Consider the following 26,376-nt stretch of genomic DNA (forward strand, 5'->3'; position numbering starts at 1 on the left):
AGTTCCAGTTGATTGGTTCAAAAAGTAACAAGAGTTCCGTTTCCAGCAGGGGCGGCGCCAGAAATTTTCGACCGGGTGGGCAGAAGCTCCATATTGATAGATTAGGGTGGGCAGTATAAATGTAAGACCATATATAGTATATATGTGTATGTAAGACGTATGTATCTCCTTCTCTCTTACACTCCAGATTTTCCTCTTACTTCTTTTCCCTTTCCTTTTCTTATTTTCCTCTTTATTCTTTTCTAATCTATTCTCGCATCTTGTTCCATTTCCTTTCGCCTTGTCTCTGATGGACACAATTATTTCAAGGAAGTGTTTACGCATGCGCAGCCATACATTCTAATCACATTCTTTCATGCATGTTAATACAGTGAAATAAATGTGAATTAGGTTTAAGCTTGTGTTGCAAATACAAGGCACATACTTGAGTTTATGTATTCGGCGACAATGATAGAAAGTGCGATGATAGACAATCGTGAAGTTTCTCGTAATTTAAATGCATGTTCCGGAGCATAGTATTTTCATCGTATGAGTTTTTAACTGAAAGAGTTTTCTTACTCCTTAGGGGTCACTTTTCTTAGCTTACAAGGTTTGTACAACTGAGAAATCTATCTGAATGTTTGTAGCAGCGGCGATTGGGTGCCAACATTTGAGGGGCAAGGACAATATACTCTTTCTTGGTAGAAAAGGCTTAGCATAAAAAGGGCATAGTGCGGGGGCAAAAAGTGGCAAAATTTGGCGAGGCAACTGCATCCCACACTTCCCGCTCCTCCTAATCGCCGCCACTGAATGTTTGGATTAAAATTAACGTCTTATTAGGAATGATTTAAAACACACACGGAAATCAAATTCTTTGTTCATTGTCCATGAAGTATTCTAGGTTAATGAAAGGCTATTTTGACAGAATATCACTCACAAACAGGTAAGATAGAAAAATCTGTTCAGAATTGAAGAGATTATTAGCTAAGTTGCTATTCGTTTTCTGAACTCTCGTGTTACTAATACGGGAGAAGCAGCACACGTATGGTTGGTTACATGAACATATTTTTTGAGGTAACAAAATGATTTAGGACACAAGGAATTCATCGAAGTTGATCACCGTGCCAGTAATAATTCATATATTTTTCATAATGACTTGGGTTGCATGGCATGACCATTTCGAACACACTAGAATGTCAACCTCTACCCTGTGCAGCACACCCTGGAAACTTGATTCTTTCAGGCAACGAGTCCCTGGTGCTTGGAACCACTGTCAAAGTAATAATTTATGAGGGTTTGATTTTTGAGTGTCAGCTTGTGTTTGTTTTCGCCCCTTCGTAACTTTAATCTAATCACCATTGAATCTTATGGTCGTCATTATCAAAATTAGCAGAAAAATGATTTTAACCTTTAAACAGCCAATGGGTCATATATGACCCATGGTGCCGCTTACAACATTCACGTGCTTTTAGGACCTTCATACTTGTATGTGAGGTTGTAAACGCTGACAGATGTTGAGATAAGACTTTGAAATATCATGTGGAAGAACCCCCTCCCCTTTCTCTAATATGCAAATTAGCTAATTTTAACCAAAATGCAAATTGTACATATTGCGTCATATTTCAGCTTGTATGAGAACTAGAACTTGAAACATGTTTCACTTTGTTGAAAAAGGTCTACTCTTTGAAAACAATGCAAAAGTTTGCGCCCTTTTTCCAAATTAACTCGTGCTCCGATGTTTCTGTTTTCAAACAAAAGTTATCCGAAGTAGATTGCTCAAATAGTCTCCGAGATATAACATTTTTCTGAAATAAGTGTAAGCGAGAGAGGGGTTACTTTCGAAAACCGGCTCGGCTGTTTATTAAATATAACAAATCAACCACAACTTACTCTTCCAAAAATGGAGTTGCATTAGTTCATACCTCTTAGAAAGTTGAGATGGTAGTTTCAATTGCACAGCCTTTCATTAGTGAATCAAGTCAAGGCAGCTAATTCCGTGAACAATGATGTTGTTTTCCGAAAGTCTCAAATATTTCTCTCAGGCAATCACCCTCCTAAAATGGACGCATCTTCTGTGGTGATAAAATGCCACTTTGGTGCGAGTTCTTTCTGTATATTTTTCTCCAAAGGCATAACGCTGTCGCATTATAATGAAGACGTCCCGTGTTCGACTCCACCCTCCTCTGGTGGAAGCACAATGCACACTGGTTCCACGTTAAACTGTAGGTTTAGTCCCGATTAGCCTATCTGAGCATAAAAATGGATTTAAAAACTAACTAATAAAATCGTCTTCCGGATACTTCAGCTGCATCTACAGATTCTGTTGACATTTTCGGCAGATTCATGTGGCAAAATTTATGTATGGAACGAGGATTTCTAAATAGGATAAGCCACTCATTAGCAATTGAATAATTCTGTAGCTTTTTCCATACATAACTGGTTTATTAAAATTTATTCAGTATTGTAGTGATTATTGTGATTCCTTTTTATTAGTAAAATGAATATAAAGTTGATATTTCGCATACCATATTGATATTTGAAGATAACAAGTATATAAAAATTGTAATGAAATAAAAAAGGGACACTTCTGGAATTTTAATGCAGAGCTAATTAAAACTATATTATACTCTCTAGCATAATTTAACCCGAAGGTTTATGGCTTCAGCAACAGAAGCCTTCCATCTGTCCCTATTCGGGGCAAGATCAATCCAAACTTTTCGATCCTTGCCGATTTCTTTTAGGTCCATCTCAACGTTATCCCTCCATCCTCGTCTTGGCCTTCCTACTGGTCTCTTACCATCAGGTTTCCCAACAAGAATCCTGTAAACTATTTTTTTTCTGCCATTTGTGTCACATGGCCTGCCCATCTAAGTCTTCTTGATTAAATTATTCTAATAATAATAATAATTCAAAAGTCAAAATAATGTATTGTGTTGCCGGAGGAAGTAACGCTAAGATGATGATTTTATTTGTTTATTTAGAGATTATTTTAACCATACCCAGGCCGGAATTTATATGCGTATGTGGAGGCCCGGAGCTGCAGTCCTCAAGTTCACCCTAAATTCTGATCTAATCTTGATCATACCCTGCATAATTTTGAGCCTCCTAAGCCTACTAGGTGCTTTTAATCATGGAAGTATTCCTTTGATCACAGTTTTTGTTTCAATAGCTCTAGTATTTACTTTCACTTTCTAATGACAAAATTGGCTTTTTATGGGTTGATAATATGTGAATATTTCTAGCATAGATAATATTCACAAGTAAATTGTACATGTAATGAACATCAGAATACACTTATTTATCGAATTATTCATATATCTCCAAGTATTTGTACTTATTGAATTTGATTGGGTGGGCAATCGGGTGGGCACAGGAATTTTTGGGTGGGCGCTTGCCCACCCGTGCCCACCCCTGGCGCCGTGCCTGATTTCCAGTTGCCTGGTTCAAGAAGTAACAGAGTTCTAGTTGCCTGGTTCAAAAAGTAACAGAGTTTCAGTTCCAGTTGCCTGGTTCAAAAAGTAACAGAGTTACAATTCCAGTTGCCTGGTTCAAGAAGTAACAGAGTTCAAGTTACTTGGTTAAAAAAGTAACAGAGTTTCAGTTCCAGTTGCCTCCTTCAAAACGTAACAGAGTTCCAGTTCCAGTTGCCTGGTTAAAATACTAACAGAGTACCATTTCCAGTTGCCTGGTTCAAGAAGTGACAGAGTTCCAGTTCCAGTTGCCTGGTTCAAGAAGTAACAGAGTTCCAGTTCTAGTTGCCTGGTTCAAAACGTAACAGAGTTCCAGTTACCTGGTTCAAAAAGTAACAGATTTTCAGTTGCCTGGTTCAAAAAGTAACAGAATCCTAGTTATATTTAGTTTCTGCTGGGAATTGACGTGCAAATATTGTATGCAATAAGTGATCATTTATTGCAATAAATCGTGCGTGCGTACGTTCGTTGGCACCATTGTACTACGCGAACTGCTGAACACGCAATGAAGCCAAAGGTCTCAAGTTCGAGCTCTGTACATCCAACGGTAAAGGTAATAGTATAAGCAGTATATAGCAGTAATCGTATACCATATGTTGTTTCTAGGACTGGAATTGAGCTCATGCTTAAGTAGATGATGTCCTCCGTTTATTTGAGCCTTTGTTTCAATTCGTGACTCTCACATTGCGTAAATGAGTCAGTGAACATGACAATGCACGTATACAAACGTTAAGAAAAATATATCGAAAGTTACTTTTTACAAGTAATTGAGTTCCAGTTCTTGTTACTTAGTTCAAAAAGTAACAGAGTTCGAGTTCCAGTTACCTGGTTAAAAAAATAACAGAGTTCCAGTTCCAGTTACCTGGTTCAAAAAGTAACAGAGTTTCAGTTCCAGTAGCCTGGTTCAAAACGTAACGGAGTTCCATTTCCAGTTGCCTGGTTCAAGAAGTAACAGAGTTCCATTTCCAGTTGCCTGGTTCAAGAAGTAAAAGAGTTCCAGTTACCTGGTTCAAAAAGTTACAGAGTTTAAGTTCCAGTTGCCTGGTTCAAAAAGTAACAGAGTTCCATTTCCAGTTGCCTAGTTCAACAAGTAACAGAGTTCCAGTTACCTGGTTAAAAAAGTAACAGAGTTTCAGTTCCAGTTAGCTGGTTCAAAAAGTAACAGATTTTCAGTTGCCTGGTTCAAAAAGTAACAGAGTTCCAGTTCCAGTTGCCTGGTTCAAGAAGTAAGAGAGTTCCAGTTCCAGTTTGCCTCGTTCAAAAAGTAACAGAGTTCCAGTTCCAGTTGCCTGGTTCAAGAAGTAAGAGAGTTCCAGTTCCAGTTTGCCTGGTTCAAAAAGTAACAGAGTTCCATTTCCAGTTACCTGGTTCAAGAAGTAACAGAGTTCCATTTCCAGTAGCCTGGTTCAAGAAGTAACAGAGTTCCAGTTCCAGTTGCCTGGTTCAAGAAGTAAGAGAGTTCCAGTTCCAGTTGCCTGGTTCAAAACGTAACAGAGTTCCAGTTAGCTGGTTCAAAAAGTAACAGATTTTCAGTTGCCTGGTTCAAAAAGTAACAGAATTCCATTTCCAGTAGCCTGGTTCAAGAAGTAACAGAGTTCCAGTTCCAGTTGCCTGGCTCAAGAAGTAAGAGAGTTCCAGTTCCAGTTGCCTGGTTCAAAAAGTAACAGAGTTCCAGTTCCAGTTGCCTGGTTCAAGAAGTAACAGAGTTCCAGTTCCAGTTGCCTGGTTCAAAAAGTAACAGAGTCCTAGTTATATTTACTTTCTGCTGGGAATTGACGTGCAAATATTGTATGCAATAAGTGATCATTTATTGCAATAAAAAAATCACATGTACACTTACATATGTCCCATTTTCGTTTCTGATACACAGTACCGGATGTCCAAAAAATAACTGTGCAGTGCAGTGAGAAAATAAGGAAGAACATGTCCTTAGTAACGTCACATCATCGTACTAGTATCACTCTCCCAGTGCAATGTCTTTCCAATTTATCACACGTTTCTCTGCGTGGCTCACTCGAGGGACGGGTATACGAAAACAATCCTCACGGCTGAAGTTTACATTCATGAGGAAAGATTTCTTGAAAGTTTTGAAATTATCCGAACTAGATTTCTAGAATATAGGATTAGCGGTTTAAAAATGCCAGTAAAAGCAGTAATCCACCCCAACACTGAAGTCTTCGCACGTAATTTGAAATGACAATTTCCAATAAAGTGTGGATGTTCTAAATTTAGAATTCAACGAAGCCTTGATTCTTTGGCATAGGCGATTTCTAAAATAAAATCCTTTCACCTTAGCATCCCGAGAAGCCTCATGGTTGGAAACAGATGTGTCAACGTGAGCTCTTCCCCAGCATTGCACATATTCAAGTTTACAATTGAAGTGTCGTAAAGTAACATTTTATAACGTTCCTACTATTGCAATAAAGCAGCTCTGTACACTTAGAGCTACTTAATTCTAAAAGCAATTAGTTACAGTTAGAATTTCTGAGAAAAGTAACTAGTTACTTGCATACACTGGCCAAAAGTAACACTCAAATAACTTAGGACCTTCAAAAGACGTCAAATTACTGTCGCGTTTTTAAACCGCTAATCCTATATTCTAGAAATCTAGTTCGGATAATTTCAAAACTTTCAAGAAATCTTTCCTCATGAATGTAAACTTCAGCCTGTCTTTATTTATTACAAATTATACATTTATCCAACCAACATTACGTTCAATTGGTCTCAGAGGCACTCAGATATCTAAAACCGGGAGCATTTCCATGCTGCACCGAATGTCCCACAATCCTATCTAATATTCAAATAAGAAATATTATCCGCCATTTGCAATATTACCGACACTTGGGCGAATTCACTTTGTATTCAGCGTCGGCAGCTTATTCATACGGCAACTACGGGAGGAACGGAATTAAATTTAAGCAGGCGGTAGACTTTCATTCCTGGTTCACCCTCTTTTTTCGTTCTTTGACTTTTTCTCGTGCTCACTAATTCGTCTTCTTTTACATCATGCTCATTTGCTTATTGTTGCGAAAAGTAGTAGCGAGGCCTATAATTTTTTCAGTACTACTCAGGCAGACTTTATGATAATCAGATCGTGACTTTTTTTTTTACAATTTTTGAACGAAAGTTCACAGAAAATGTCATTACAGAAAGGATACATTTTAAAGATCAAAGCAAACAGGTTTTTAATCAATAAGTAACTAATGATTCAGGATTAGACAAGTTCGGAAAATTTCCACCTTCATGAGATAAGGCAAATACTGTTCCACAATTGCTGTTCTCCATGCTACCAAGGTTTGAGTTCAATGTCCTGGCCTGACTATGGTCATTTATTTCAATTTAATTTCAAAACTATAGCGAGACAAAAACAACATAATCTCAATAGAACGTCTATAGGGAAATATTGCGGAGCAGTACGCATTAAATAGTTACCAGAAGAATAACAGATGACAGCACACTACAATAAAATTAGAAGTAACATATGGAGATTTACAGAAGGGCAGAAGTACGTCGATAAGTGGTACGAAATGCATATTTTGGAAATTCTAACAAACAATTTAACCAAACGTTCACAAGGAGAAATTCATAATGCCAACATCTGTTGAAAGATTTAATTAACACACCGAAGATATAATTTTACATATATGTTAAAGCGAACCTCGAGCGACAGTTGCCGAGGTAGAAGCCCAATCAATCATCGCACTAAGCTAACTAACTTTAAAGCAGATGGAAGTCAAGGAAACGGCACTTCAACAAGAAAAGTGAAGAAAATTCAACGATCAATGTTATGTCAATATTGAACTGCGATGCTAAAGTTCTGATTCTGGAATTATGGAGGGGTAAAGAAATTCGCACCAACTGTAAAGAAAAAAAATGTGTTCTTTGAACAAAATAAACCTACGTGTTTTCTGGCAGTAACAATTCTAGTGCTAATAATGTAGTTTGTACAAAGTTTCATATATTTCGGGGTTCAGTGTTATGATGCATTCAAAAGGCCGATTCCTGATGTGATCCTCCAAAGGTTTGTAGCTATTCCAGTATCGTGAGGACAATTGAAGAGCTACTTGAAATATAGAAGTAGCGGCTCCGGTTTCGAAAGCCAGAAAGCAGCGGCGATGGGACTGGATGCGCTGACCACGCGTCAGCCAATGAAAAAGCTGCCTGGCAGGCCATGGTCCACACAGGACTATTGTACCTTGGACTTTAGTATTTTGATTTATTCATTTGGCTTATTTTACTTCTTATTTATAAATGGCTTATTTTCGCCACTTTTGGCTAATTGCGAAGATGAGGTTGACTGATTAGGTGTAACTGGTGAAGGGACGCTCGCACAGAACACCCATTTATCGAGGCTTGGATTCGAACCCGGGACCCCTGTCCACGGAGACCGGCGGACTTTAATATGCGTGTGTGTGTGCGCGCGCGCCGGTGTGTATATATACATATTGGAAAGAATCCTTAAAATCCAAGAATACGGTCCTGGAGACAAAAATACGTTTCATTTGATATGCCTGTACGGTTTTTACGAGTCGAGAGTTTGCAACATTGCTTTCAATCCACAGGTCGTAAATTATCATTTCTGATGAATTCTATTTATTATTATTATTATTATTATTATTATTATTGCTATTTTTGTCCATAAATATTATTGAATTTTTAATCAAGAGAAATGTAAGTGTGTCTGCAGTTTACATATTACATTTACTTTTGTATGAGCTTCACCCCTTCAATGCATACTTGAATCAGTTATTTTCCTTTCTTTGAGCCTAATAAACCCCATTAAATGATTACGATACTAATGTACTTTGATCAAAAATGATTCTGATATCTATAAAATTCTTATGTACATTATTCTATAAATTATTTATTTAAAGTGATTTAAATAAGTGATTTTTTTATAAAAAATTACATGCTTTAATTAAATCTTGATTTAAATCACCATTTAAATCAATCTACCTTGGAAGGGAGTAATGCCTTCCTCCTCGAAGTATGAAATATTTTAATGGGAACCTATAAAATTTTACGAAAAACACATTCACGATTTTTTCCACATTTTGCAAAAATTTCGAGTTTGTCCTTGAATAAATGTGTGGGTTGTTTGTGGAGAGAAGCACTCTTCGTAGTCTGCATTAGTTGGTCATTTTAATTTTATAACCATTGATGCAAGGCTACGATAAGTTTAGACAAGACAGTACATTCATTTTAATCAGTATCCCAACTTATTTCGAACTGCTGTCGTAATGCGAAATACGTATGTGTCATTTAATTTATAAATAGGCTATATTATTTATAAACACAGAATTATCATGGCTGTTGAATGGTGCGTGTATTAGAAAATAAAGGGATTTGAAAACATTGTAAATTTGCGGAATACTTCTGAGAATTGAATGTAAACAATTAGCACACCTGTTCGCCTTTATGTGCCTTCATGGCACAATGCTATATTCACGGTGAATTTTACCTTTACCTTTAATTATTTCAGTAACTCTTATTTACGCTCGAATCTATTTTTTTAAAAAAACACACGTACCGCGTACACACAATAAAACGAAACCGCAATTATTAAAATATTTTTACAGTCATATGTATGAAATATAAATGGAACTTATTTTATTGGTGCACTTACGTAAACAAGGCCTGTTCTGGCTGCCAGAACAAGTCTTGTAATCAAAGGTTTTGTAATCAAAATACATAAATCAAACAATGTTCAAAGTTTTTATAATACATGTAATATCATTAATAAAGTATACATACCGGGTGGCCAGAATTAAAGATACCCAACTCAGAGCCCTTTGTAGCCTGTTTGAGGCATCGTAGAACTCTGAAATTTTGGAATCCACTATGCAGACCATGGGGAAGAGGATGGCGATAAAAAAATAGTTCAATTTTCCGCCACCAGGTTGAAATGTGGCGCTGTACTTCCATGATGGGTTCTACAAATAATCACGTTAAGTGATTTAGCTGAGTTATTAATTAGAAAGACATTCGTTAGTGGCTGAAAGTCGCGAGAAAATAATCTCTCGTTTATTTCAAGATTACAAGGTAAAGGAAAATCCATAACCAATTGGATCAGTTTACGTCATTATAACAAGCCATCATGGAAGTACAGCGCCACATTTCAACCTGGTGGCGGAAAATTGAACTATTTTATTTTTTTATCGCCATCCTCTTCCTCATGGTCTGCATAGTGGATTCACCAAATTTCAGAGTTCTACGATGCCTCAAACAGGCAACAGAGGGCTCTGAGTTGGATAACTTTAATTCTGGCCACTCGGTATAAGAAAAACGGGGGAACCGGTAAATTCGGAGCAAAATACGTCATGCGTCAGTTGGATCTTTTTTTAAAAAAAGTAGGAGAAACATATTTAGATTTGAACATTACAAAAATATTTTTTAACTTTCTTTTAGTTGTGTTTCATGCGAGTCACTAAGATTTTGGCTGACGATTTTGGAAAAATGGTTCCTTTCTTAGCCAATATATGTTGAACGATTTTAATTCGTTTTCAAAAATATGTTGAAAGTTTTTTAATAATACGTTGAAAATTTTGTGAATGGTGAATTCATTTTCTAGTTTCTTTATTACATGTCAAAGTTTTAATTAGTTTTAGAATAACATTTTGGTTCATTTGCTTCAACAGTCTACGCTTGTAATTCTATCAGACACTTTAATTTGTTTTAGTATATTTCCATGAAAAGCTAATAATAATGTCCGAAATGAACATGTTTGCGTTCATATATATTTCTCCTGATTTCCATTAAGTGCCAGGGTAATTCATCATCGATTTGCATCAATAACTCACGTAAATAAGTTTGGTTTTGATAGGGCGGGAAGGAGTACCGCGCGCGGGAAATTTGTGGTACTGTGAGGGCGCGGATGACGGAGGTTTAAGGCACCAGAAGTTTTTGCCTTACCAGAGTCTATTGATAAATTGTCTTTTTTTTGTTACTTTGGACAATAATATTGCAACTCTACAATTACATGTCGGCCAAAGAAACAGTGTTAAATAACAACAATCGGTGGCGGCGATTGGGTTCCAAAACTTGGGGGGTAAGGTGCAAAAAGTGTGTGGGGGGAAGGAGCGGCAAGGAAAGTTTAATTTCCTATGGTACATAAGGTGAGCATGGTGAGGGGACAAAAGTGGGGGGACAACTGGCCCCCTCGTCCTCCTAATCGCCCCCACTGACAACAATGTAATTTAATAATGGTTGAGGTAAAGACAATTTTCATGCTGTAACTCCGCCATGTAATATACGTAAATGCTAGTCTAATTTGAATGACTAAACACATCATGCGATAAGGACTTTTTGCCTTCTCAATTTGCAATATCTAATCTAAAGTTGTCTTATTAAATCTTTTATCGGTGAATTTAATGTTACAAATGTACATTGCAGTAGATCATCAAGATGAGGAGAACATTTTACTGTTCCACTGCAGGTCAGTTCTTCCTGCCAATGTCGTAATCCAATGTTATTTAGGTCAATATTTCACACCAGTGTTGCAACGTAATGTTATTTAGGTCAAATCGATCAAAATATACCACTATAAAATAAAAACATTCAAGCATTATATGTTTAATACCTATCCGCAATTCTCTCACATTGATAGAAAAAAGGATTACGATGTCTTCTAGATAGACTTTTACAGTACCAGGTAATAAATAATAAAAGTAGGAAAGAACATGAAATGGTCTCGTGTTATCAGAAATTTCCACTGTATAATTTGATAGAAGCATTTGTCCCACCACTCACCTTCATCTAGAGATATCTCTTCCCAGATGGCAACCTTGGTTCCAGAGGGGTCACGAATACACACGCTTGCAGTAACATCGGAGGCCAATTGGAGGTTATGATCAAGTGCCAGAATCCAGAACAACACTGAAAGAAAACAATGAGAAATCAGAAAGTTAGAAAATCCTCTTATGGTGGGTGTCTTATTACACTCAGAAACTAAAATCAATTTATTAATATCGAAATAGGGATTTCTTTGTAGGTGCCAAAAGGTGCTAGTATATACATTTGATGTTGCGTTTATTTGGTACATTAACTTTTGAATATTTATAAGTAGAGAAAATGTTAATTTAATTGTGAGTGTACACCAGTAGCATGTCCAGAAAAATATCAAGAGTGCAGTCAATTGTTAACATAAATATTCTACTCCATCTGTGGGTAATGATGGAAGATCTGCGATTTTAATATTGCCATTATAAACGAAGTGGACATTCATTACAATTACTACTACTATTTCACATACTTAACTGGGGTTGAACCCCAACACCTGTTTAAGGCACGAATTTGTTCACACATACTTATAGGTTTATTGGACTTGGCACATAAGATGAATGCCTTTTCTCTTTGTAGTATTGGATGCATCAACGGGAAATCCAATATTTACAATAGCGACACGAGAAGGAGATGGAAATTGAGCTAAGGAGCTGGGAAGATTTCGAAAATTTGTGCTTTCTGTGTAAAAAACGTTGCCGCCAGAATTCAGCGGTTATCCATGATCCTCTTCCTATTGAATAATCCACACACTCTCAAAGTAAAATACAACTTTCCGTGATATATCTGTGCGTTAATATTTATTGCAAAGAGACGGGTTTCCTGGCGAATAAACGGAAGAAGGAAAAAAATACCTCTCGAATACGCGCAGAAGACCATTTCCTGTATCACTCAAGAAACGATCGGCCCGTAAACCTTCCCCACACTGCCGCGCGGTACCGGATATAAATGTGAGCGCTTGCGAGTGTGTGCTTACGAGCCACTTCTCGTGCCCGGAAATTAGCTCAATAGTTGGCCTCTTCCCACGCCCCTCTTGCAGTCCCGGCCCCCCCTCAGCCTCCCCAAACCAGTAACGAGGCTTGCGAATTGATTCGGCAACGAGATTCCCGAACCCTCAACATCTCTGTCAGCGGAGTAATTCAACGATACGTTTTCCTTGTTGCGGGATGTAGTTCGCGAGGGGAGGAAACGACTTCTTCGTGAAAGCCACATTCGAACGCTGTGACGTGCTTGAGGGTCGTTTGTGAATGTCCCGGAGAGGGGACACCAATATCGAGATTGAATGCGGCCTCTTCGAGAGGGAAGAAGGCAAAGGATTGCTTTGGGGGTGAGGTGGGGTGTTTTCAAAAGGTTGATAAAGTGCTTGCAGAAGAACGCGCGAAGTCTGGCAAACAACGTAATTGCAGTCACTTCCATTACCTTCAGGCGACGTGCATTCATCACCGTATTTAGCCGTTCTTGGGAACAAACATATTAATTACTATTAGTATTGCTAATAATTATTAATAAGACATAGCCGATTCCACTCTCAACTGATACCTATTCCGATACTCTCCTCGATTTATATCGATACTTGAAAATCATAATAATTAAAATTTAATCACAAAATTCACAATCGTGTTCAAGTATTCCACTTTAATTATATACATCAAGTGAACAAGATTTTTATATTTTCGGAGACAGTTAAAGACATAAATCAAGTAAAAGTATCGGCAGTTATTGGTAAATAAATTCCAACCGATCTTTCCGATACCGATACATCAGAATCGGTATCGGCTCATCCCCAATTCTTAATAATAACAAAATAACTTCAAGAATATATTAAAGTACAGGGTGACTAAGAAGTCTGTAACTAATGGACACCACAGCCACCTGAACTCAACCCCACTAACTTTGCTCTGAGGTGTGTACTGTAAAAATCCTGGATCTTGACATCTCCGGGAAAGTATAACCACGTCAAATCAGCTCTGGATTCTCACATTTTGAAGAGAATTTGAAGAAAGGATGTTGAAACGCTTGAGGAAGTGTGTTGAGACTACTGGCGGACATGTGAAACACGCTTTGCTTTAAGGAAAGGTGCTGCACATCAGTTCTCTCACTGGTTCCAGATTTTATGGTCACCCTGTATAGTGAAACTACACATTCATTCCCTCACACGGACATATTTTCGAGCATCAACCCGTTCCAATGATAGCTGTTGTGAAGTTCTCATTTTACGCTAATTCCTATCGCGGTTGTCAGTTTCTCAACACAGGGAATTTAACTTGCTTTTGTAGAATGTAATATTTAACTCGTGCTCTTATGCAAGGATTCGTTGCGAGAGAGCTTGCCGATAATGTCATAACTTAATAACATGTATACTGCTATTTAACTCTGTTCCTGATTAAATTCAGTAATAAGCTAATGTGTAGTTAACATACATAGGTTGATCACTACAAATACCTTCAATTTATAAGGTACTCTTTCAACAGAACAATTTTTATCACCATGTCCCATAATGTTATTTTCTGTTACCATAACAAGGTCAATCTTGCAAAATACATACAACATAGATAAGAAAGTTATTTAATATTTACGAAATATACACATTTGAATTTTAAAACATATATATAACGAGACATATTGAATCTGAATTGGAAATATAAGCAGTATTAACTTGTGATGTATTACAGAATAGTCGCAAAAGAGGAAGGAAGTGCCATGTAGTGATGTTACTTTCGTTGTCTCATGAACTTTTCTATTAAAGTTATTACGTATATACTTTTGGCCAATAGCAACTAACTAACTCTATAGCCTTCTTAAGCCCGAAGGTTTGTGGCTGCAGCAACACAGGCCTTCCATATGTCTATATCCTGAGCAAGATCTATCCACTCTTTTCCATCCCTACCGATTTCCCTTAGGTCCATCTCAACGTTGTCCCTCCATCTTCGTCTTGGCCTTCCTACAGGTCTCTTACCATCAGGTTTCCCAACAAGAATCCTGTAAACTCCTCTCTCCTCTCCCATTCGTGCCACATGGCCTGCCCACCTAAGTCTTCTTGCTTTAATTAATTATAATAATATCTGGACATGAATACAAATTATGTAGTTCTAAATTATGTAACCTTCTCCACTCACCTGTCTCCTCATCCCTTTTAGGTCCAAATATTTTCCTCATGATTTAATTTCCAAATACTTTTAATTTAACAATAGTAACAAATACTTTAAATATTGTTAATTTTTTTATACTAAGCTGGTACATGACCTTCTTTTCATAATAGCTAGATGTTTTGCCATCGATTTCAAGGGAACATTGGAAAGTATGAAAAGATTAGTGGCGGAAATCGGGTCCCAAAACGGGAGGGGGCAAGGTGCTAAAGCTAGGAGACAAGAGCAGTTGACAATCCCTTGCTACATAATGTATAGCATAGCGCGGGGACAAAAACGGCGAAAAGTAGGAGGGCAATTGCCCCCACGCCTCCATAATCGCTGCCACTGGATACAGTGTATATGTAAAAAAAAAATATTATGAATCATTATTAATGGAAATACTTATTTTACAGTATAAAATATAATCATTACATTACTATGGGTGAGATATATCATCATGTCAGGGGTAAAATGTATGACTCGCCAACATAATTTACTCTATGTGGAAGGCAAGTTACGTGCAAAAGTCATAACACATAGTAGATAGCTAAACTGCTCCCATTTTTCTAGAGCCATAAAATTACGTACATTGGTGAGAGCTATTGACCTAAGTAGGCAATTAGTAATTATAAGAAAATATTACGTTCAATTAGACACTAAATCCTTTCAATTGCAAATTTATTACATCCAGTGCATTAAATTCTTAACAATTGGAAACTAAAATTAACAAGAATTCTAATAAATATGACATTAATATTTAGATTAATAACGAATAAATAACAATCTGACTTGGCCTACCGTTTCGTGTTGTTCCCCACGTGTACCTATATATGTTGAATGGTTATAGCACGTACCTAATTCTTTACCAACCCGGTGCAGGCACAAGTGGTTCGGATCCCACTTTAAACTGTAGGTCCAGTCCCTATTTGCCTTACTGTGCACAAAGTGGACTTAAAACATCAAATTAATCAATCAATCAATCAAATTCTTTACCTGAATCACAAGCAATATTATGGGCCATAGAAATTGTAAGCTATGGAAGTTTAAAAATAATAACCCCCCTATTTTAAGTAGGTATTATTAGCCCTATTTTACCGATAAGCATACTACCACGGATAAGGCAGGCCAATGCCCTTGATTAACTGATGGTTTAGTAATTATACAGAGTGTCCCAAAATAGTATTTATACTCTTTGAGCGTCAATAACAGGAACACTAATATCACCAAGCACGAATGTTTTTTTGGTGTCACATACCTTAAAGATATAGATGTTCAAAATTACAACTATTGGCAGTAATACATTGTGTGCAATCTGAACAGATCGATAAACAGCAGATACGGTTTCTGAGAGAAGGAAAGCGTAGGTTATCTCAATTGCATGTTCCACGTCACTCAGTTTCTGGCTTTTCGGCGTACACAGCATTCATCACAGTTCCCAGTTACATGTGTTAAATCAAGAGATCTGGATGGACGTTTCTGGAAAGAAAAACATCTCACCTCTCCCATTTTGTGTACACTTGACAGGCTGTGACGGGACTAAAAACAAAAGAAGGTCTATATGGTCTCACAAATGCTAAGCATAGACATTGCAGCTTCAAATGCAAAAAGTCCTGTCAAGTTATCTTTAAATAGTTTCTCTGTTCAAAGAGTGTAAACATTATTTTTGGACACTCATACTGTTTAACTGCTATGGACGTTTCCCCCAACCGTATCGCTTCGCTACCGGAGACCAAGGGGTCAAGCGGAATTCCTTGTTCGGACATGAGGTCTCGAGGCTCGAGATTGCGTAGCGTGTGACGTCAGAACATGTGAATGTTGCCAAGTTGTTTACCTTACAGCTATGAAATATGTGTGTGTGTGGAGGGGGAGGGGGTAAATGATTAAGCTTAGTGAAGAAACTTACGATTGACACTACCTGTGCTTCTCTTCCTGTGGAAACCATATCTTCTGTTCGTTCATTTGTCAACCTGTTCCATAGCTAACTAACTAACTAACTGTCTAGCCTACTTAAACCCGAAGGTTCATGGCTGCAGCAACACAGGTCTTCCATCTGTCCCTATCCTGAGCAAGATCTATATACTCTTTTCCATCCCTACCGATTTCCTTTAGGTCCATCTCAACGTAGTTCCTCCTTCTTCGTCTTGACCTTCCTACAGGTCTCTTAGCATCAGGTTTCCAAACAAGAATCCTGTAAACTCCTCTTTCCTCTCCCATTCGTGCCACATGGCCTGTCCATTATTATTTTATTTATTATTTTAATAATATCTGGACATGAATACAAATTATGTAGTTCTAAATTATGTAACCTTCTCCACTCACCTGTCTTCTCATCCCTTTTAGGTCCAAATATTTTCCTAAGGATCTTATTTTCAAATACTCCCATTTTATGTACCTCTTTCAATGTAAGGGACCAAGTTTCACACCCATATAATACTACAGGCAAAATTACTGTTTCGTATATTTTAACTTTAGTTTCTTAGATATTAAACGAGAAAACAAAAGTTTATAAAGAGAAAAGTAACATACATTTCGCGAATTAAGCATATTTTTTATTTCCTCTTTAGTATAAAATTCTTTTGTTAATATTATTTCTAAGTATTTGAATTTGGAAACTTTTTCAAACGAGTTCTTATCAATAATTAGATTTTGATTATTACCTAACACTTGGTTTCGGCATGTAAGCATATATTTAGTTTTCTCTTTGCTAACTTCCAAACCTATCTCTTTAGCAGTTTTGAAAAATATTTTAGCATTATTCTTAATTGTATTTATATCATCCCCCAATAAGTCTACATCATCTGCATATACTAACAACTGAGTCACACCATTTAATTTTAGTCCTTCGTTAGTTTCTTTTACCTTCCTAACAGCATATTCTAAGGCAAAATTAAAGAGCAATGGAGATAATGCATTTCCTTGTTTTAACCCATCATGAATTGTACATTTGTCAGACACGTTAATATCCACACGAATTTTACTATCTGTTTCACTGGTGCATACTGTTCCATAGCATTGCAGACGTAGTATTGCTGCCAATGAATATCTCTAACTTTAAGGTATCTGACACGCAGAAGACTTCATACTTGTTATTAGTGTTCCCATTATTAACGTTCAAAGAGTTGAAAAACTATTTTGGGACACTCAGTATGTATGTATCCTGTGCAAGTCCCTTTAAAACATTGCACTTGTAACATTTTTCAAGAGGCTTTTTTTAGGTAGGTATTTTAGATAAGAGGACTCGTGTAATTTAAAGCGTGCATATGTGCCGAAACCCACGAAAAAATTAATTAACTAATTAAGTCACGTCTACGCTTAAATGACGACTCGGATATGCAAAACAACAAAACACGTACCGTGATTTGTCACTCCGCAGGATGTTTTCCATTGTTCCAGAGACCACTGGTGACGTGTATACTGCTGCCAGCAGTTAAAATGAGCGGACGACGCAAGGTGAGTGAGGATAAACGGGATGTGATTATCAGCGCCCACCGATTCATTCATTTTGACTGGTAGCAGCAGTATACACGTGTACAGCGCACCCACTGTCCTTCGTGAGTCATTCTAGTGGCTCATGACGTGCATTAATGATGTATGGGCGATCCTCCACACCCCCGGAAGGGATTGGGCTTTCTCTGACTGATTTACATTGCAAACGCAGATCCAAAAACAGGCTTGTCGCAGTGACGACGTCCAGTCCGCCCTCCCCCAACTGAAGTTAATGAAATATCGAATATTAAGATAGTTCATTTCTAAGAGTCTGACGATTTTCATCTTTTCTAAGGAGTGTGTTCTGCATGATATCACTTTTATAATACCAACTTAACTATTCCTTTTGGTCCATCGCTGTGGGAACGTTCTGTGCAGAAATTCCCAAACATCCAAACTCGAGTGCGGTGTGCACCATCCTGCTTGAAGATTACATTTGGCTGCAGAGAAACGAGCTGAGGGACAATTGCTCAAGCATGTTCAAATAACAGTTCCAGGTTACTGTTTGCCCGATGAAGAAAACGACGCAACAATTCTGTCTTTCATCAGTGCACACCACACTTTCAAATTTTTGCTGTTCCTGGTATGTTCCTGGATAGTATGGGATGATTCGGAACTCTCACAATTACTTACTTTTAAAAGTAACTAGTTCCTGTTACATTTCCTCAAATATGTAACTGTTACTTGCAACTGAGTTACTTGTAACATCAACAATAAGGAATTAGTGGAAGTTCAGATTTCGTTGGGAATAAATAAGTATCATTGACAAAATGCTTTGCAAAGACAACATTAGTTAAGGGACACACATACATTCTTTCATTGTGTGTGTTTGTTTGTGTGTGCGTGCATGAGTGCGAGGATACCCTTAAGCTACATCTTTATATTTTGATCTACTAAAGTAGCTTTTACTTTACAGATGCCCAAATGAAGATGCCAATACTGAGGAATCAAACAAGCACTTTCGGTGAATTCATAATGGTTGCACAATGCACAAAATGTTTGTAGAAATTTATTTCACAGCACAATTTACACTATGTATTGGAATATGAAATAAAACGCACATTCAAATGATTACATTTATTTCTTAAGGAATTTGAAGAGCTTCCACACCCGAAAACATAATAAAAAAACTAATTATTACATAAGCATCAGAGTGACTGAAGCATAAGTTTCTTCTAAATTGATTTCGAAATATTAGTTCCTATCTGTCAAAATGAATATAATATTCCTCATAGTACTTTCCAAGATACAAAACCTCGTTTATTTATTGTTACAGAACTTCAGATTGTATTAGCTATTAGGGTGGAATTAGAATGTCACCAGTGCATTAGTAATAAATCAGGAAAATATAAAAACAAACGTAGCTGGCGCCGACTTTACACCGCAGTTTCGACGCCAGAGTTCATTATAAGAGTATGACGATTTTCACATTTTCTAAGTGGTGTAATCTGCATGCTTTTAATACTAACTTGACTAACAAATATTAATTTGTTTTAGTATACATAAATGTGTGTGTGACATTCGTTCAAGATTCGAGCGCCGACCTGGGCATAATCGTTGCGATTAACCTAAGTTTTAACCAGTTTTAAGAACTGGAAAAAGGCGTTGAATGTGGACGGTTATTAAACATCACGAACATTCTGAGGAACATAAAGCCATCATCTGTAGTAAGGGCAAATTATTTTAATCGTGGGTTGTTAATGACAACGCTAATTAGTAAAAGACATTCAAAGGTGATTCAAGATTTGATTGGTTGGTATTTTAAGTCTACTTTATACACTGTAAGACTAATCGGGACTGGTCCTACAATTTAAAGTGCTTCCACCGGCTATCGAACCCGGGACCAAAAGTGATCCAAGAAAACCGTCACTACATATCAGTTGTTGGGGATGCATCGCCGTTCTTACTATTCAGGGAGTTGATTTTCGAGATGAGGAGTGTAATACAAACCTTACCAAAGGGAATTTCTTCGATGCTCTTCAAGTTAATTTCAAAATGAGGGGATATTATTCGGAAATGTATTGAAGTTGAACCTTAAAATGCAAATTACACTCAGAATTCGATTCAAAACAAATTAATCTGCGTATTGTACACACTTATGCTAAGCAAAATAAGCTAGGAAGTGGAAGAAAGCGAAAGTATTCGCACTGATGTCAGATGAAATAAAAGACATTGTGAGATAAGAACAGGACAGATATTTGTATCGCGGGCAGGTAAAATAACGCTTCTTAGGATTTGCCACTATTCAGTATTTAGATGCATGTTCGCTTTTTCTCGTACATATCAAAATCGAAGAACTTCTTCCAAGAACTCCATAGGTGCCTGTAATTGTGTAGCACAAACATTCGTTGGAGTGGTAGAGTGAGAGGTGTACAAGAGTCAGAATAATAATTGTATCCTTTTTCAGATTTTTATTCCTGTGATAACAATTCCCTGAAAGGTGAAATGCAGATTTTGCCCAAGACTTTTCAGCGTTACAAAGATGGAATGAAATTACTTCATTTAATGGATTTCTTCGAAATCTTAGGAAAGTTTAAATTGACATTTCACAAGGTTCACACTCTAGTTGTATTGTCTGTAACAATACCAGTTTCCAATGCAGTGTGTGAAAGAACCTTTTCGTGTTTGAATCCTTTCTTTGCTCGAAACAGGATGCTGGATGTCAGCTGCCTTGTTTCGCTGTCCCTGCTATCGAGAAGAAATGTCGAAGTCCTGGGCATACCGAAGGTGGGCAATGTGTTCTCCAAAGCACATACAGAGGAATTTTCCTACAGGAGAATTGCAAGACACTAAGTGACTTTTGTTGTTTCTAGTACTTAAGAAAATTAATTCCTTCCAACGTAATGTTTATTTTGCAAGACAATTAAACTCTCCGAAACATTTTTCTTGTCATTTATATTATCGTATAACTTGAATATTAATATCATTAGTTTCATCTCAAAGAAAGACAATGAATTATAAAAATGTGAATGTTTTCGAATACTGAAATAGGCCACTAGAAACTTGCGGCAGTTCCAGCGAATTGCAAAAATAATTAATGCTTTTATTAAAGCGAATCATATGAAGATAAACTCGAAATCCAGAAGTAAATTTAGGCAGTAAACGTCCACTCTGAATAAAGGACAAACACAAAACACTACACATGAATATAATAATAATAATAAATATTATTATTATTATTACTATTAAAAGTATTATTATTATATAGTATATTATAGTTATATATAATGTCTTTTGGGGTTTTAATGTGACTGCCCCCAACTTTATTTTGTCACCACCCCAGTCACTTTTCCCTGGCGCCGTCACTTCCTTGTCGGCCCATTTGTTGTGATCAAAAATAGAATTAAGGAGTGCAATTTTTTTCTGGGTGGTTTGAATTAAAAGTTTCCCTACTCAGAGCCCTTTGGAGCCCTTTAGAAGCAACTGGTTCTGTTGGTTAAGTGTCTATTCAGATCATACGAAACCGAATACCAACGAAAAAGTTAGTGAAATTCTCGCCACCAGGTGGAAACGGTCATTGTATTCTGACGTCATAAGATCCTGTCATGCATTCCGTTACGATTGCACGTTACGCTCAACTGCTGCCTTGAAAGAACGATGATGTTTACACACCCTGATCTTCATGCAAGAGACAGGTGGATGAGCTGTTTCGTGCCAACTTTAGCGATAATCGTGTCTTCTCGAGAAGTTTTCCAGATTCTTGTCCACCCCGGTCTCCGGACTTTAACCCATGTGATTTCTCGCTGTGGGGATTCCTGAAACATTGTGTTTATCAGGAACGTGTACAGACCCTGTCAGGGCTTCAAGCCAGCATGTCGCTACCATTCCCCAGGAAACACTTCGTGTGATATTGACCACGCCCTCTTACGCTTACAAAAGAACATTGTCGTTGATGGAGGGAATTTTTAACAATGCTGTACTGTAATCAACTGAAAATAAAGTATTGCATCTTGGAATTCTGGTTGTTATTTTAATGAGACATTTCCACCTGCTGGCAGAAAATTTAATAATTTATTTTTCGCGGACATTCGCTTCCCCATGATTTACATGCATATACATATTTGTATAATCAGTTTCACCGCAGTGCGTTGCTTCAAACGGATCCAGATGGCTCTGACTATGGGAATTTTAATTGTAACCAAACCGTACATACGTACATAGGATTGAATGTTTGGAACGAACATTTTAATGAATAAAATAAATAATGAGGCCAATTTAATTTTCTGATAATGCCTGAAATTGTAAAGGAACTATAAAATGTAGGTAAGAGATTTTGGCAATGCCAAAGTTATCTTGATATTTAAAATCAGTTACCCTGGATTAGCAATTTGAATATATCATTTGTTGTAGTACATCATTATTTTTTTCTTTCATCGTTTTTAGTGCAGATACTGGTTTTCAACAATATAACGAAAAACATTTTTTGAACTTATTCATCATTTAACGACTTTTAAATTAATTTATTCTATTGCTGTAACTCTAATTATTGTATCTAATTTTCAAATAAATATATGACGAAATATAACAATATCTACCTGTAAGAATGTTAAATTAACAAAATAACTATACAAAGGATGGCTGCCGCCATAAAAGTTCAAAAATAATGACAAAAAAACTGCTGTACATAATTGTATCCAAGCAACTGAACAATCTATTAGTTTTATTTCAAAAATGTTTCCATAGAAATATAAATCTTTTAAAGATTTTGAACAAACATAGACTATATTTCAAGGTAAGAATTTTACACAATTAACTTTCAAATTATAATAGAAATATACTTTCTTAACTTCGCATTAAGATTTGTATGATACTATATTTATCGTTATTAATATCACTGATAAACAATGAAATACTCCTTTAAATAAAACTAAGTGATCTTTATGTATTCAGATGTGCTGATAACGAATATCACATCCGTTTTTCTGTATGACCTAAATTTTTTGCAGAACACCCACATTTTATAGTTTTATGGTTTTAGGTCTCCGTACCCTGCTCCGCATCCGACTTAACGTTTGGTTCCTAGCAAATGGATAAGAACTTTTCAGCAACCTTGTGTGTTTATGACTGGCACCTAATATTTAGTGGAGGGAACATCTGGCAGTAGAGAAATTTCCCGTTTCTCTGTTAAAATTTGTTCTTTTGTGGGTTAGTCGAGTCTTAACTTCCTTTCCGATAACTTCGCGAGTAGCCGTATTTTATGTTTGTGTATGTTCGTGAAATTGTGAAGTGTAAGTTGTATTTTAACAAAACGATCGGAGCATTCATAATTATTTTTTTTAAAGAAATATATTATAACTCAATTAATGAGTTCGCCATGTCACGCAAATGTGTGAATAACCCGAACTTGTTTTGTTATGTTTGCTGGGAATTTACTCTGAAGTCGCAGAGGAATACTATCTCTCCTATAGTAAAAAAAACATATGAGTTGCATTTTGGAAGTAAAGTAGACGAGGGAAAAAGCTGGGCACCAGGTAAAATTTGTTATAATTGTTCGCGAACTTTACGTGGTTGGCTTAATGGCATTCACAAATCAATGCTCTTCGGAAACCCTGAAATATGCACAGAACAGAAAGATCATACTACGGATTGTTACTTCTGTTTAACAAACATAGTGAGATATAGTTCAAAATCAAAACATTCTATATTTTATCCTGATGTTCCTTCAGCCAAGAAACCTGAGTCATGATTTTTGCCAATTCCTAAGCCTCCTAAAGAATGGACAGTGGATGAAACAGAACCAAGCAGTTCTTCTCCAGATGACGAACCTGGGCCCTCATATTCAAACACCGATCCAAATTTTCCTGATCCAAATATACCTCACTTTATTTCCCAATCCGAACTAAATGATCTAGTCAGAGACCTCAACCTTTCTAAAGTTCAAGCGCAATTATTAGGTTCTCGTCTCCGAGGGTGGAATTTATTACAAGATGGTATTAAGGTGTCATATCGGAAACGCCAACAATTACTGACACATTTTTTTTTCTGTTAGTAATGAGTTAACTTACTGCAATGATGTAGAAGGCCTTCTGCAAGAACTTGGAAGGAGTCACAACCCAAACGAGTGGAGACTATATTTAGATTCATCTAAGAATAGTTTAAAACTAGTATTGTTGCATAATGGGAATATATACCCATCAGTACCCCTTGCCTATTCTTCCACCATGAAGGAAGCATATGAAAATATGGATACAATATTAAAAGTGATAATTTATGAAAGATATGGTTGGCAGATATGCGGAGACCTCAAAATGATTGGTATACTGTTGGGCATGCAATCTGGGTTTACAAAATTTTGTTGCTTTCCTGCGAATGGGACAGCCGGGAAGAAGATTAACATTACAACATTGTGGATTCGCCCAGACAAAAAAACTTAATTCCTAGAGAGAAGAGTGTTAGGAATCACCCTCTACTTGAGAAAGACAAGATTTTGTTACCACCGTTGCATATAAAGTTAAGGCTCATGAAAATGTTGTTAAGGCTTTGGATAAACACGGTGAGGGTTTTGGGTACTTGAGAGAAACATTTCCTAAACTCAGTGATAGTAAGTTAAAAGAAGGCATATTTATTGGGCCGCAAATCCGTGAGATCATTCATGATGACAACTTTGTGAAATTGCTAACAGAAAAAGAGAAATGCGCATGGTTAGCTTTCAGACAAGTATGCTGTAATTTTCTTGGAAATGTGAAATCTGACAACTACAAGGAACTTGTTGAAGTGTTATCAGCGCATGGGGTGCAATATGTCCTTTCACTTTTTACATTCGCATTTGGACTTTTTGCCCCCCAACTTGGGCGGGGTTAGTGACGAATGCGGCGAGAGATTTCAGGATATTTCTGTCATGGAGAAACGATATGCAGGAAAATCGGTACAGAACATGTTAGCAGACTACTCTTGGAACCTCAAGGGAGAGGTTTCTGGTGCCAGTTACAAACTGCAGAGTTCAAGAAAGAAAATTTGAAAATGCGAGTAAAAATGTGTTTTTTTCATTTTTTTTGCATGAAATTTCTTCATTGAACAGTCAAAATCGGTCCTATATATATTTTTTAATTTTTTTTATATTTCGTAGTTATTCCCTTCAATATTTAAATCTTATTTCATGAGCAAACAAACAAAAATAATTTCAAATTTCGATGTATTATTACAAAGGGAATTAAATTTTTATTAAAAAAAAAAATGAAAATCCAGGGAAAACGATAGGTGATACAGCATTTCTACTTTCAGATTTGGATTCAGCGGGGTCGAATTATAAATAATCACCTATTTTCGTTCAAAGGAGCAAAAAAAAGTTTGAATTTGTTCATGAGTGTATTCAATATTGAATTTATAGTTGAAACCGGTAGATGATGCTTAGATTGTTTGTTAGCTGCAAGAGTCTACGTGGACATTGGTTTCCATACATTTTCATTCCTGCAGGGGATGAGTTGTTGAAGAATTAGATGAGAAATTTAAGTTTGATTGTGGAACCCATTATTCTGTGATATCCAGAAGTTGTACAGATGCTTGGCCACCCCGGTCTCTGGTATTGAATCCATGTGCTTTCTATCAGTAGGAATTCCTGATATCAGGAATCCCTGCCAAGAAAACAACAAGCTTCGGAAGAGTTATCAGAAGGTACTGGTCAATGGGAAACTCTTCCACTTTCAATACTCATGGATCCATGGTTATTCAACAGCCCTTAGCTAGGCAGGATTGTCGTTCTGTGCCCTCCTCGGCCTCTGGCACTGCCAAGCAACGACAGTTTATGTGTGTCCATTGATATTTTCTTCTCATTACATTGCTTCTGGTTTTTCACATCCTACAAATTTTGAAATGAGGCAACAAAGAAAATTGATATAATATAATATAGATTATACTTCAAGATTCGTAGTTGGCAATCAATATTTTAAAAGAAAGTTGAGCATATTGAAGAATACTTAAATGTCTTAACGTTTGAAGAACTCTTTAAAAATGTACTATTACTACTATTCTGGGAAACAGAAAATTCCAGCTGGCAATCGTGCCAAATTGGTTAGCACATCCCGCTACTACACCAAGGACCTGGATTCGAATCTCGGTCCGGCCATGGGTGTTCTTTTTGGGTGTCCCTTCATCCATTTCATCATATCATCACTTATCCTCATCTTTGCGAATAGCCAAAAGTGACAAGTGCGAATTAAACAAACCAAACCCATCAATCATTCAAACAATTCCAGCTATGTGTTATGAGAATGTGAGAGATCAAAGAGAGAAAAACATTTCGGATCAAGTTGAGAAGGAAGAGATATTTTCGTGACGTGGTCAAACAGGGAATGTCATTTAACGAGTTGAGTGGTGACTTTATTTTCGCTTGGAGACCCCCAATGGAAGTATATATACTCTGTCCCAGCTAACTGTGGAGCAGATACAGGAAAACAAGTCTCTGCATAAGTAGTGACGCGAGACGGCTCCATCATTGAACACGTCAGAGGAAAGGAATTGGGTGGAGTGGAAGAAAGCGACTGCTTCGCTCTGGCCACTCGATTTCTTTCGCTTCTCTGACGCAATGCACGACCTTG

At 36.9% G+C, this 26,376-nt stretch overlaps 1 protein-coding gene across 1 annotated transcript in view; it reads right to left on the bottom strand.

Annotated features, from left to right (window-relative positions):
- The window catches only part of LOC145982116 (C3 and PZP-like alpha-2-macroglobulin domain-containing protein 8), a gene marked incomplete at its 5' end in the record, with an annotated part of 142,297 nt that extends 130,973 nt beyond the window's left edge, over nucleotides 1–11,324 (bottom strand). Inside the window, one exon of the mRNA XM_083115681.1 lies at nucleotides 11,199–11,324. Within this exon, the coding sequence (XP_082971807.1) occupies nucleotides 11,199–11,324 (126 nt within the window). The remainder of the gene's footprint in view (nucleotides 1–11,198) is intronic.
- Nucleotides 11,325–26,376: the final 15,052 nt, after the last annotated feature.

This window comes from Lepisma saccharinum, assembly GCF_977018435.1.
Source record: "Lepisma saccharinum chromosome 9 unlocalized genomic scaffold, izLepSacc3.1 SUPER_9_unloc_1, whole genome shotgun sequence".
NCBI classification, from domain to species: Eukaryota; Metazoa; Arthropoda; class Insecta; order Zygentoma; family Lepismatidae; genus Lepisma; species Lepisma saccharinum.